The sequence below is a fragment of the Antennarius striatus genome, chromosome 9 (assembly GCF_040054535.1).
Source record: "Antennarius striatus isolate MH-2024 chromosome 9, ASM4005453v1, whole genome shotgun sequence".
In the NCBI taxonomy this organism is placed as follows: domain Eukaryota; kingdom Metazoa; phylum Chordata; class Actinopteri; order Lophiiformes; family Antennariidae; genus Antennarius; species Antennarius striatus.
The window spans coordinates 14,189,823-14,203,580 of NC_090784.1; the positions used below are offsets into that span (position 1 = coordinate 14,189,823).

General features: G+C 38.4%; 1 protein-coding gene across 1 annotated transcript; it reads left to right on the top strand.

The window, feature by feature from the left end:
* Window positions 1–269: 269 nt before the first annotated feature.
* Window positions 270–7,832, top strand: LOC137601746 (metalloreductase STEAP4-like). The gene is made up of 9 exons (XM_068324120.1): window positions 270–503; window positions 609–716; window positions 1,429–1,499; window positions 1,943–2,027; window positions 4,427–4,705; window positions 4,795–4,889; window positions 5,662–5,803; window positions 5,940–6,110; window positions 7,474–7,832. Exons 1-9 carry the CDS (start codon window positions 297–299, stop codon window positions 7,735–7,737), a joined length of 1,422 nt encoding a protein of 473 aa, XP_068180221.1. The 5' UTR covers window positions 270–296; the 3' UTR covers window positions 7,738–7,832.
* Window positions 7,833–13,758: the final 5,926 nt, after the last annotated feature.

A 13,758-nucleotide genomic window follows, 5' to 3' on the forward strand; every position in this document is an offset into this window, starting at 1 on the left:
AAATCACATGGCAAGAAGCACTCCTGAACCCATGATAACAGGAGTTGATTAAAGGTCCAATAAAAACACACACACACACACACACACACACACACACACACACACACACACACACACACACACACACACACACACACACACACACACACACACACACACACACACACACACACACACACACACAGAAGTGGGTTAAAATTCATGCTCAAGGAGGGAGAGGCAGTATACAGGTCATATTCCACAGCAATATAACTACACATCAGGGAACTCTAGCCATCCGTAAGCAGTATGTAAACATGACAGTGGTGAACGAGGTGATGCCAGAGGGTATGTCGCTGAATCCTCTGGGCGCAGCAGCTGCCCCTCAACCAGAGATGCTGTGTATCTTCGGAACGGGAGACCTCGGGCGCTCTCTGGGCCAGCTTCTGCTCCAGTCTGGCTATAGGGTGATCTACGGCAGCCGCAAACCCCACAGCTGTGGCCCCCTGCCTGATGGAGCTGAGGTACATCACATGGCTAAAAATAATGCTTAGCTGGTCAAAATGTATCTAAAGATTCAAATATTTTCATGGGATCCTGTGCCTTTGTCTGTTGAATGTTTCATCTAGGTGATGAGCCATGCAGCGGCAGCCCGGTCAGCCAGTCTGATTTTTATTTGTGTTCACAGAGAACACTATGAATTTCTGGAGACTCTTGCTCCTCATCTGAAAGGAAAGGTGAACATGAATCTATATATATGTGTGTGTCTTAACAATGTTGGACTTTGAATAGATTTTAAAGGCTAAAAATATCTAGATTTACACGATTAAAAAGCAGTTAAAAATACAAGATATTGTGAGAAGTATGCTTGTTTTGGAATCATGGTGAGATTCCTTATTTTCCTGTGATTCTTTAGAAGGGTTCAGTGTGAGAAAGTCACTAGTAGTATACAGTTGTCCAGGTTAGGATAACAATTGATATTTCATAATTTGTTCTCAATTAATTTATTATTAACCACAATTTAATCCATGACTCAGTAAATGTTACTAGGTAATGAATGCTTATCTCACACCACAGTAATTTTCCACTTACTAACATCGGTGGATTTTATGCATCCTGTTAGAACATGGGGTGTTAGACCAGAATCGTACTATAGCCAGTGTCAGACCTAAATGAAAGTTATGAATTACCCAGAGCTGATTTTCTTGTAGCACAAATATGACATGCTTTGTCACTTCAGCTCTTGTATTGTATCCCATGCAACAACAACAACAAAGAAAATATTTTTCAATGCCAACTTCAAGTCAGGTTATTTCGGAAAAAAACCAAAAGAAAAAAAACAATGCAAATAAATAAGTTCATACTTTTATTGTAACTACAAAAACAAAAAAAATCCTAATAATTAAGAGTTAATAGCTCAGATAATTTATCCACTTTCTTTGATCAAAGGTGCTGGTGGACCTCAGTAACAACCTGAAGAAGGACATTTACCCTGAAGCCAATGCTGTCTACTTACAGAGGTAACAGACTCCTGTCAAAGATTAGATAAAATAATAAAGGTGTCTTATTGATAAATTAAATTACACACTTTTATTCTCATACATATACAATATGTAAGTTTCATTTTTATCACAATCTCAAAAGGTGAGCTTACCTTTTCTCCTGATGAATTTTGGTTAAATGTTAGCAGATGTTTTGGAACAATTCGCACCATTGTTTCTCTGAAAGCTGGAATATCCGTACTTCTAAATAACACATCAATGGAGCATCAAAACTTCCAGTGGAATCCAAAAGAAATTAAACAATTTGTGGGGTTGCAGCTCCTCTGGTAGAATGCTCTGCTGTGCATTTATTCTGTTAGAGTGGCAAAAAAGATTCTTACCAGTTTTTGACTCTACCCTATCCACCTGTGTATTCGAAGACTTAAAAAAAAAAGCAACTGAAATTCTTGTGTGTTCTTCAGACTGGTCCCAGGGGCTGCTGTGGTGAAAGGCCTTAACACACTGTCTGCCTGGGCCCTACAGAACGGACTTCTAGCAGGAAAACAGGTGAGAATGGAAGCAGAAATGAGGATTCTGCTAAAAGACGTCAGTGGGATCAAGGTGAAACACCCAGGAAGTTTCCCAGCTTTAAAGAAAGTCCTTTGTCTACACCAGGAAAAAAAAACAGAGCAAGATCAGCGGGTTGATTGCTTATATGATTGTTTTATAATAAAGGATATTTGAGTCAAACCAAAACAACAATAACTGCTGCCATAATTACCTGGACAGTGGGAGAAGTTATTACTGAGTAATGGGAGGTAAACGCTCAACCAAATGGCATGAAAAATTTAAGAATTGATTTTATTTTGCATTGCTACAGCTAACTGATTTGGTTGTCTTTCCAAATGAAAATGAGGGCAGCTCTTGTATAAACACACAAACAAACAAATACACTTTATGATGTTACAAAGTAGAAATACCAGTGTTTTTTGCAGCTTCTTTTTCACAGCTACAAAGAGCAACACAAACATGCTGAACCTCTTGAGACCAAACCTGAATCTGCCTCGAATCCTCTTCACACAAACAATCCCCATATATACACACAGATACCCCTGCAGTGATCTATTTCCTTTGAAAACTGGTAGCTGTGAGAAAAAAACGAGCAGTGTGCTTAAATGCGTGTCTTTATCAGTGTATATGTAGGCACGGTATACACGCACGTACGCACGCACGCACCCACAGACACACACATACACACACACACACACAGACACACACACACACACACACACACACACACACACACACACACACACACACACACAAACACGCACACACACGCACACACACACACACACACACACACACACACACACACACACACACACACACACACACACACACACACACACACACACACACACACACACACACACACACACACACACTTGTTAAGTGTGTGTTATTCCCAAACCAGCAATTTGATTAGATCCACAGCGGGGCAATGTCTCTGTCACATTTACATTCAGATGGAGATTTAGTCTGTCGGCTGTACCCTGCTGTTCCTGGTGCAATAATGTAGGGAGACATGGCTGGCTGCCCGGTCCACTTATACCAACACCTGGGGGGAAAACTGCTCAATCCTACAGACTCCACTGAATGCCTGTCAAACCTCTCTCTCCCCTTCCTCTCTCTCTCTCTCTCGTTCTCTCTGTGTAACCATTTTTCTATTGTATGATGCAATGTTTTTCCCTTTCAAATAACTCAATAATCTTATAACAAAGCCATGAGTGTGGCAATAACCATCATGGTGAGAGGCACATGCATGTGAAGTGCACATGTCTCTTTAGATAATCAAATCCTTCCAGAAGTTTCATCTCTAAACCAGTGAAACAGTAGCGAGGAGATCAACAAACAGCATGGGTAAATGTGTAGACAGATACTGTGGGTGCACAATGTGCAGTCATGCACTAGAGACTATAAACAGAGCTGGGGAGTCATCCAACTATAACATGAGAGCAATTGTTAGACTCTGAAATACAAAAAGATGATCTGAATACAGCAAGAGGATAACACATTTTTTTCTCTTCTGAGGCCATTTTAAAGACAATGAGCCTTTTTGAATTACTGAGCGAGGTACTATTTAATCACAGATATAATGATGGCAAATTGCAAATATAATGATAGGAAATTTAGTAAGATGCACTCATGCATGCTGAAGCTTTTTTGCTTTCTCTGAAGCGCTTTCAAAATAAAACCGTGTCTGCTTGCATTGTACTATTTAAGAGTAAGATACTAAGTCAAAAGATAAAGTAATAAAAAAACATATACTAATGAGCTGACAACTAGGATACCAACAGAGAAGTGCATAACCAAGTCAATTACATGTGTAGCTCTAAAAGTAGAAAAATAAAAGGATGAAGATCAAATCCCATAAGAACATGTTCTAATCAAACGAGTCAAGAATATCTGGCTCTGCACCTGACTGCACACACCCGTAGATGTTTGTGATGACACAACATTTGTTTCTTTTAAGTGACTTATGTGCTTTTTACCTCTGAGAAAATAAGATGATATCTTAAAATGCTAACGAAAATTTCATGGTCACTGTCGCTAAAGCATTTAAGTACATTTAAGTACGAACATTGCAGTTGATTTTCAAATCATTCCCATGAGTTCTGATTGTCTGCCATGTTTACTGATACACAAAATCTCAAGCTGAAAAAGGTTTCGAACACAACACTTATTTACTTTTTTTTATAATTTAAAAATGTTTACAAAAAACAACAGGGCCGTGTTTTTTTTAATAGACGCTGTAAATAGTGCATAGTTTTGAATACCATTTGAAATTTAATTCTGGATCTAATGAAAGACGGACTCTTACCTTTGTTTGGTATTGGTCCTGTCAGATTTTTAAAACAGTCTACAACTACAGCCTGTTTTATAAAGGCGTCTGTGTGTTCCAGGTGCAACTATGTGGGAACAGCTCAGAGGCAAAGCAGCTGGTAACAGAGATTACTACCAAGATGGGTCTAACGGTCCTGGACAGAGGGACTTTGTCAGCAGCCAGAGAGCTGGAGGACTTCCCACTGCGTCTATTCCCAGAGTGGAGGCTGCCCCTATGTGTGGCCATTGTTCTCATGGCCTTCTTCTTCTTCTATCTTCTCATCAGAGATGTCATCTATGCATATGTTGAAGAGGGAGAAGACATCTCCTTCAGAATCATGATATCCCTGGCGAACAAGGTAAAAATGTTTCCTTATATTGTTTTTGTCTCTTGGTGGTATTTTGTCTTAACACTTGAAGTGTTTCATATGTAACTTTCATCTTTCAGGTGTTTCCGATTGTGTCCCTTATTATGTTGTCTCTGTGTTACTTGCCTGGTGCTATCGCTGCCTTCTTTCAGCTCTATAGAGGGACCAAATACAGGTGAAGTATCTCACTTGGAGCTAAAACTTTCACTACTGGTGTGGTTGTGGAACCCAGGAAGAGACATGGCGAAAAAAAAAAGTTACAATCTGCAAAAGTCTATTTTTCTGTTCCAGAGAAAGATCTAAACTACTACAACAGCTTCCAACACCCATAGCTGAAGTTAATCTTTTGTTTTTAACTCTTCAATTATAAAGACAATAATTTAGTGCACGGGTTTCTCATAAGCAAAGACAATACTCTGGAGGAGTGCAACTGGAGGAGGTAGTGGCTTCAGAATCAGCTGTCTACCAGGCAGAATACAGCAACAACACTTTCTTATGCATTTCATGTTTATGCATGTTCTTTTGATTGTAGCCTTTATATCAGCATTTGTATCTTAAAATGGAGCCAAACTGACCCATACATACATTGATCAAACACTTTTTTTTTAAATTAACCTATTATTTTTTTCACTCCACACTTCTTCTTGGGCTCTATAAACGTATTACCTTGAGATACGAGCTACTCAACAAGTTTTTTTTTTTAGGTATGAGCTGTTGCTTTGTCCGTATTATTGTTTGACATAGGAGCTAAATTTAGGGGGCTTTGGTTTTTTTTCTGCAAAGCTGGAATGGATTAAAATGATTTTAGTTATTTTAAATTGGGAAAATTGTTTGAGTTACGAGTTGTTCGACTTACGAGCTCAGTCATGGAACGAATTTAACTTGTATCTCAAGGAACTACTGTATAATTTCGGTGGGTAAAATAGTCTATTTTGAATATATCCCAGGCGCTTCCCGGATTGGCTGGACCGGTGGATGCTGTGCAGGAAGCAGATGGGCCTGGTTGCATTAGGCATTGCTTTCCTCCATGCCATCTACACATTTGTCATTCCTATTCGCTATGCTGTTCGACACAAATTCATCTCACGTGTAATGGATGAGGTACAGCAGGCTTTTCCAAACTGGGCATTTTTATGATCTTGTTCAAAGAGGAATATGATTTAAAGCTAACATTATGCAAAGTACCACCATGCTTCATCTATCTCACTGTCTCTTTTTCTTCTAGATGAAGAACAATAAAACCACCCCTTTCTACTTTGATAAAACAGAAGCATGGGCCACAGACTCATTCTACGTACTGGGAATCCTGGGCTTCTTTCTTTATGTCCTGCTAGGACTAACATCCCTGCCCTCTGTGGGAGGCTCTCTCAGCTGGAGAGAGTTCAGCTTCATTCAGGTCAGAGCAAAGTTTGAATGCACAGTTTAGGCGGTGCATATTTCAATGTAGGCATGTTTCTGTTCACCTTTAAGCCCATAGAAGCTATCAGTCATGTGTTAACTATCAGCACAAAGCACCATTTTATGATCAGCTATATTTGGGTGTCCGAGTTTTCGTCAGAGTTATTAAAGTGTTGTAAAAACTATATATCACTGGCAGCCTTCTCCCTAGGGCCTGGTTAACTATCTGTCTTATAGAGCCACATAGACTGAAAATGACTGTGACTGTGGATTTTAAATGTTAAGTTATTCATTAAATAGAGTTATGATACGTGGTATAATCCCCTGGGAGATGATTGCTAATACAGGTCCTGGAACTATATGTGTAAAGGTCAGGTCCATAGGTATCATCCCAGATAGAGAATTAGACTGCAAGATAGAGGTCTAGGTCAAGATAACCCTTATGATCTGGTAATAAGAGTAGTCAACAATATGCAATAAAAAACATCAATCTAAATGCCATTAATACACGGGCCATCAACCGGAGAATGTAAGTTTTTTATTACACAGACACATCCAAGTACGATGTATTCCTTTACTAAATGGGTTAAATCAGATCCTTGGTTGTAATTTCAGGGGTATAGTCCATTACACTACATTAATATAAGTGTTTCCCCATTGTGCTGTTTGCACGTATTATAAGTCACCATGGATCAACAACCAAATGGTAAATATGTAGAGTAATTTAAAACACATTGTCCAAGTAATTAATAATAGAAAATCCCCAGAGGATGCTGCTGTTACAACGCTCATCATACTGGAATGAATGTGAGGCTGTTTGATTTGATTTTACAGTAACACTATAAGAACATATTTATCTTCATATCTATGTGAAATATCCCCAGAGAGTTAACAACAGCATACAATGAGGCAGCATGTTAGTCGCACAGATGGTAATGAACAGTCTCAAAGAGACAGATGTTTGTTATGCAATTTCTGTTGTTCTGTTGTTGTCTTTCTATGTCAGTGAATCTTCCTTCTTAGAGTAAAATGCATTATGCATCATATTTGCTTATACTTAACATATTGTGTCTGAGTTGTAAAGTGTGTTAAAAAATTATTACAGCCAATTGTTATTTAATTGCTGTTGCAGTGGGAGCTGATCATTTACCGGAATGTGGTAGCCTGAGACATAACATGTTAATGAGTTTACGTGATGCTAGTTGGGTTCCTGGCTCCATTTTTACCTACACAATACCAGATACAAAGTCAGTCTTTTTTTATAACTCCCAGCAGAATAATGAATAAACTTCAGTGATAATAAACTTGGCTCCAATGTCACAACTTGTTTCAACACTTACTTTTGATGTGTGTTTTCACAGTCTAAGCTGGGCCACCTGACCTTGCTCATATGCACGGCACATGGCTACATTTATGGCTGGAACAAATTTCTTCGACCCTCCACGTATAAATGGTACACTCCTCCAGGCTACATGCTCTGTCTGATTGTGCCTTCTGTGGTGCTGGTGTTAAAGGTGTTGCTCCTTCTGCCCTGCGTGGACAGAACCTTGATCCGCATTCGTCAAGGCTGGGAAAGGACCCAGCCAAGGGAAGAAATGGACATCACCAAGGTTACCAACCTGTGAACTAAGTATATATTTTTAAAAAACCAGATCATCTTAATCTTAAAAATTGTTTTTCTAACGTGCGGACTACATATTACAGTATTCCATGTTTTGATATTGCAGGATAACAGATTTTAAAAGAGCTATAAGAGTCACTTTAAAAATTTACAAAGGCTTTACAAATTACAGTGCTACCAATTAATTCTTGCTATTTAGGTTGGTATTTTGACCGAGTAATTGCTCAGGTAAAATGCATCCAAACATTGGCTTTTGTCATTCTGTGCTGCTTACCCTCAACTGTGCAAAAAAACAAAATTATCGATGATTGCAGCCAAACAGACAGGCCTCCATGGATCCAGGTGTTTTTAATGTCAATTTTGTCTGAGGTCTCAAAAAAAACAGATTCTATGTTTGTGTTTTAGTTTTTCACAGAATGTGATGAAAAATAGATCAATATCCCTTGTTGAAATCTATTGTTTTCATAAACATAATAAACCATTTCAATTTTCTTGCTCAACTCTCCTCAAGTAGTGTCATTGAACCCCAGAGGTTGCAGACCTTCTTTAAGGATGTTATTGATCTCCCTTTTTTAAGCAAAAATACCTTTGTGCCCAAACCTATCAGCTTCTCATGGGCATGCAATATTCACACTCATACACCTCGACTAAGCCTTTGTATGCACATGCAGAAAGAAAAGGTGAGTAGTCAATGGACTGCACACTATGTACACACAACCACAATCCCAAACCCTCCAAAGTGGCGTCACTAAACCATTTCTGCAGACTGGGACAAAATTCCACCACAGTGATGTCAGAGACTGATTTCCAGTTTTTGGATGTTTTTCCATGTAGTTGTTGATACTGGAACAATCAGCTATTAAGTTTAGAAGAATAATCCCTTTTCACACTGGTCATTTAAATAAAAAAAACAGTTTCTGTCACACTGAAGAAAGATGTTTTTGAAAACTTTATCCTTGAATTTTGTGTTTACTCAGGTTACTTTTTTAATGCCACGTAAATCAAATGTGCTGCAAATATCAAGCACTTGTCAACTTGATTGGATGATGAATAGGGGTGAGTAAGTCAATAGTGAATTGCTTGTGGCAGTGCAGAATGGTAGGAGGCTTTAATGGAGGATACATTACCATGTACAACACTAATCAGACCAGATCGAAATACAGAGGAAGGAAGAGAAGAGGCTAGAGCAGCTGTCCCCATAACAGAGTCTGGTGCTACATGAGGAATATGCATCTCTTCTGCCCCAAGCAGAACATTTATTCAGAGACATCCGTTATCTTCCATCTAACAATATTATCTGTACACACAATCTGTAAGCCCTTACACCTTCTCACATTGTACTATTAGAAGAACGTCTGTTGTTTTTTAGCCAATTTCCTGCTGTTGGGGTGAGTTGGGCTCTGTTTGTGTGTGTGTGTGTGTGTGTGTGTGTGTGTGTGTGTGTGTGTGTGTGTGTGTGTGTGTGTGTGTGTGTGTGTGTGTGTGTGTGTGTGTGTGTGTGTGTGTGTGTGTGTGTGTGTGTGTGTGTGTGTGCGTGTGCTGATGTATAAATGAGATAGCGTACTTCAATATCGCCCTGGGAAAGAATTAAGATGTACCAACTCACACAAAATCTGTGAACCAAGCTATCTTAGATTCATCAATTCCACTCATGTTTAATTTCATGCACCCAGGCTATCCTGATACCTATGACAACATTATGTGTGTCCAATCATGAAAGCTCACTTCCATAAAGCATAAACAGCTGAATGTGTGGGTAAAGATATAGATTATTACATTAAATGAAGACTCATCCATGAAATGTGAACTTAATTATGAATGCAGTGTACACAGTATAAAACAAGGTTTTCCATGTAATGGTACTAATAGTTGTCTGAACGGTTGTCACAAACAAAGCTCTAGCATAAGTTTAGTCAGGAAAACTAAATTTTTATTTTATTTAAATTAATTATTTTATTTACGGTAATTTGAACGTTTATGAACCCTTCCCAGACTGATATTAAACCACCTCATATCAGTCATACATTTTCCCCACACTCTTTAGCTTTTCCCTTCAGGGGTTGGCACAGCGAATTAGGTGCCTCCATCTAACCCTGTCTTCTGCATCCTCTTCTCTCATACCAACTACCTTCATGTCCTCTTTCACTACATCCATAAAACTCTGTTTAAAGCACTTTTATATTAAAGAAAAGTGTTTCTTTAATACACCGAAGTGCGCTGTGTTCTGTGAGTCTCGGAATGCAACGCACTTCCAGATGCTGTCAGCCAATAGCATGCGCGTACGGTATCGCGTGACTACCTACTAAAAATCTGTGATGTAGTGAAGCCGTGCATCTCGAAGCTCAAATAAGCGAGGGATTACTGTATAGTGTTTATACTTCCTATATTGCATTAAAGGAACCCATAGTCCTGAGGCGTTGCTATTTCTTCAACTTCTGCTGCCGTGCAAGGCCCGGCATTAGCCTCTCTTCAACAACTCTCTAAAACAACAATATCCTCATATCTCTGCAAATGTTGAAGGTCAAAGATCTCCATTGGCCACTGCAGCATATTTAGTTTGCTGCATTTGTTACCCTGATTTTATTGCATCTCTCCAGGCCATTTCTGGCTAGTCATTGTGATTGTGCTGACCAATTCAGAGATAAGCCTTTCCAAGTTTTCTCTCTTGTCCATAACATTGCATCTCTCAACTTGCTGGCACCCTCACCACATTGCATTTGCATTAAGCCACTGCTGGCTCATCCAACAGGAGAGTTCTCAAGACTGTGTTTCTGGGGAATAGCCCATCTGACCCGCTGTTCTTGAATCACTTGTCATCTACTCTTGCTGGCTTTTAGTTTTCATTGAAGTTGATACTTCATTGCTAGGTTAAGTGCTACCTTGGAGACCACTAGGCTGTTGTGAAATGTAAGTCTATTTGCTTCATTTTATGAGTATATATTTATTGCATTGCTCAGTGCAAAAAATTCTACTCCTACTTACGTTAATCGCTAGCCTCTCCTGAGTGAAACCTTCTTTGGTGTTATACCAAATGTTAGACATAATTGAAATCTTTGTCCATTTTGTCTTGAAAAGTGATCTTGACAATATAAACCCCTTTCTTTTGCAGCAAAGTTTTAATGATTATGTTTGTATATTTATCAACTATAAAATTTCATCCAAATGTGTCAATTTAATTTATGTTTTTCGTAAATTCTTTTTCAATTTCTCCAACTTCAAAGAAGAAATAATGATTGTTAACTCATCTGGATAGAATATAAGAGTTATATATAACTCTTATATATCTTATAATATAAGAGTGTAAGAGAATATAAGAGTCAATGAATATTGTTAATTTTGGAAGGCTGTTTTTTACAACTCAGAAAGTCCAAGTCTGTCTGAGTCTGAAATGAGGCATGAATACTCTTTTGAGTTATGGACACACACACACACGCACATGCGCACGCACGCACACACACACACACACACACACACACACACACACATGCTTGCGCACGCGCAGAAGGTGTGTGTTAAGAAACCCTTTTTATTAGACTGATAGGATATCAGTCCAGTAGGTTAGACCTTTACGATATGACCAAACTCACGGTGAGTTTGGTCCTTGCTGAGGTAAAAGTTGCCCCCTATTACATCAGAAAGCAACTACTGAACCACTAGAGGCTTTCTAAATTTTCACACAGCACATGATGCTTAATTAATTCAGCAGAAATGTCGGAAAAGTGGAGGTTAAGGTGAGCAGTGTTACTGCTGCAGTTCTTATCACAGAGCCCCATTTATTGTGGAAGTATACAGAGATTTACAAAATGCCAGGATGTTAAAATTTATTCCAGAGAGGAAGACCTGGCCAGACACTGGTTGACTCACTAGTTAAACTTAAAGAATTTGAATGAATGCTTTTATAAATTTTTTATACGTGGTAGTAAAACAACAAACAGAAAAACAAACAAGGCCATTTAAAGAAGCCAAACAACAGTAACAATAGTCAAAGAATAAAAAGAATAAATAAAGAATAAAAACAAAGGGATAAAAATGTGGTTTTGAAACGTGAGATGGACTCTGGGGTAAACCACATTATTACTAATGATTGCGACGTTCCACTGTGGTCCGTAATGATTCCACAGTGGAACCATTATTGTTGTTATTGTTACTGGGCCAAAAAAAACAAACAAAAACTTGATTGTTGCTGTAGCCATAATGTTCACTTGAATATCTGCTGTGACAAAAAATTCACTCAAGAAATGTCGGTTTACTTATTTACTGTTTACGTCAACAGAATATGATCATTTCATACCAACATGAACTTGTATTCCTGTAGGTTTTGTGTTACTTCAGACAGCTCTGTTGTTTGTTTCCTGGTCTAGAAGATCAGTCTCCTCCAAATGACCACATTACCTGGTTATGGTTCAAGTCATCTGAATTGTGTTCATTCTACTTATTCTTCTTAAACATCATTCACTCTGTCTTCCATCCTCCGCACTCTTTTTTCCACAATCAACAACTGTTCAAACCAGTGGACACTATCTCTTAGTCTTTTACTTTGGAAGAGCAATAACTTTCTGCACTTCTTCAAATGCAAAATTTCCTCCAGTGCAACCTCCTGCCCTGTTCCACATTTCACCTCTCCTGAAATGACACAGCTCACTCTCACCACTTTTTTCAAAATTCAATTTCTCCACCTGCCCTTTTGACCCTATCCCATCCTCATTTGTCAAAACATGTCTCCCCTACATCACACCACTTATCCTAGTTTATTTTCAAGTTTATTTATTTTTATATAGCCCAGATTCACAAACAATGTCTCCTAGACATCGTCAACTCATCACTCCTTTCTGGTACTGTCCTCACTGCCTTCAAACCTGGACTGGATCATGAAAACCTGGACATCTACAACCTCCCATTCATCACCAAAATTTTTGTAAAAAATCTGTCGCAAGTCAACTCAAACACCACATCTAATCCTTTCAGCTCTTGGAGATATTCCAATCTGGATTCCGCACCCATCACAGCACAGAAACAGCACTAATTAAAGACACCAAAGTCCCTCTGCTTGCTTCAGACTCTTTCTCCCTCTCCATGTTCCTCTTCCTTGACCTCAGCGCCACCTTTCACACAACAGATCACTTCATTCTGCTCAACCACTTAGAGTACACCATCAGCATAGCTGGTTCAAACTTCATCAATAGATTTCAATATATTTCCATTAATAACTGCTCTTCCTCCTGAGATGGATTGTCTTGCCAGTCTCCTGCCTGGACACCAAACTGTCTTTTTTAGAGCATAGCTTTTGTTTGATTAAAGGTCTGGTAGAGACCAGTACTTTTAGACAAGCAGATGTTCATTACACTAAATCCAGCAGACCTCCAGAACTATATGAAAAATGTAAGGATATTGTGAGTATACAAAAAATGTAATACTGTACCACCAAAAGACAGTGAGATGGGCAGAAAAGATGTTAGTACATTACATAAATGTAACGGGCAATGTCATAGTTTTGAAATAGCTCAAAGTTATTGTGTTAGTTTGATGTACTAAACAGAGTAGGTTCAAAGCTAACCTGAAGCGCTTTATTACATGTCTCTGAACAGACTTTAGTATGAACTGTTGGTTAAATAATTTCAACAATGCAAATTAATTCCACTGTATCTACTTTTCACTGGGCCCTTGAGCCTGGAGTCTACCATTTAGAACAAAATAATTATACATCAGCTCAGTATTTTTTGCAGTTATACCATTAACTATTAATGAAGCTATTATCACATTACTATACTGTATTTAACTTGTCTGAAACTTGACTTGACAAATTCCCACATTTTATGTCCCACAGGCTTAAATATTCAATATCAGATGCAATAAATTCCTATTTAGGACTGCTTGTTTTAATTTATCACTATATAATTAATTTGATGGTTGATTCTTCATTATTTTCTATCAACTCTTATTCTCGGATTTATTGTTGTTACTGAAGTCAATGTGATGGTACCAGACAGTCATTAGTAAAAGCATCTCTTTTTTCTCAGGTCAGCGT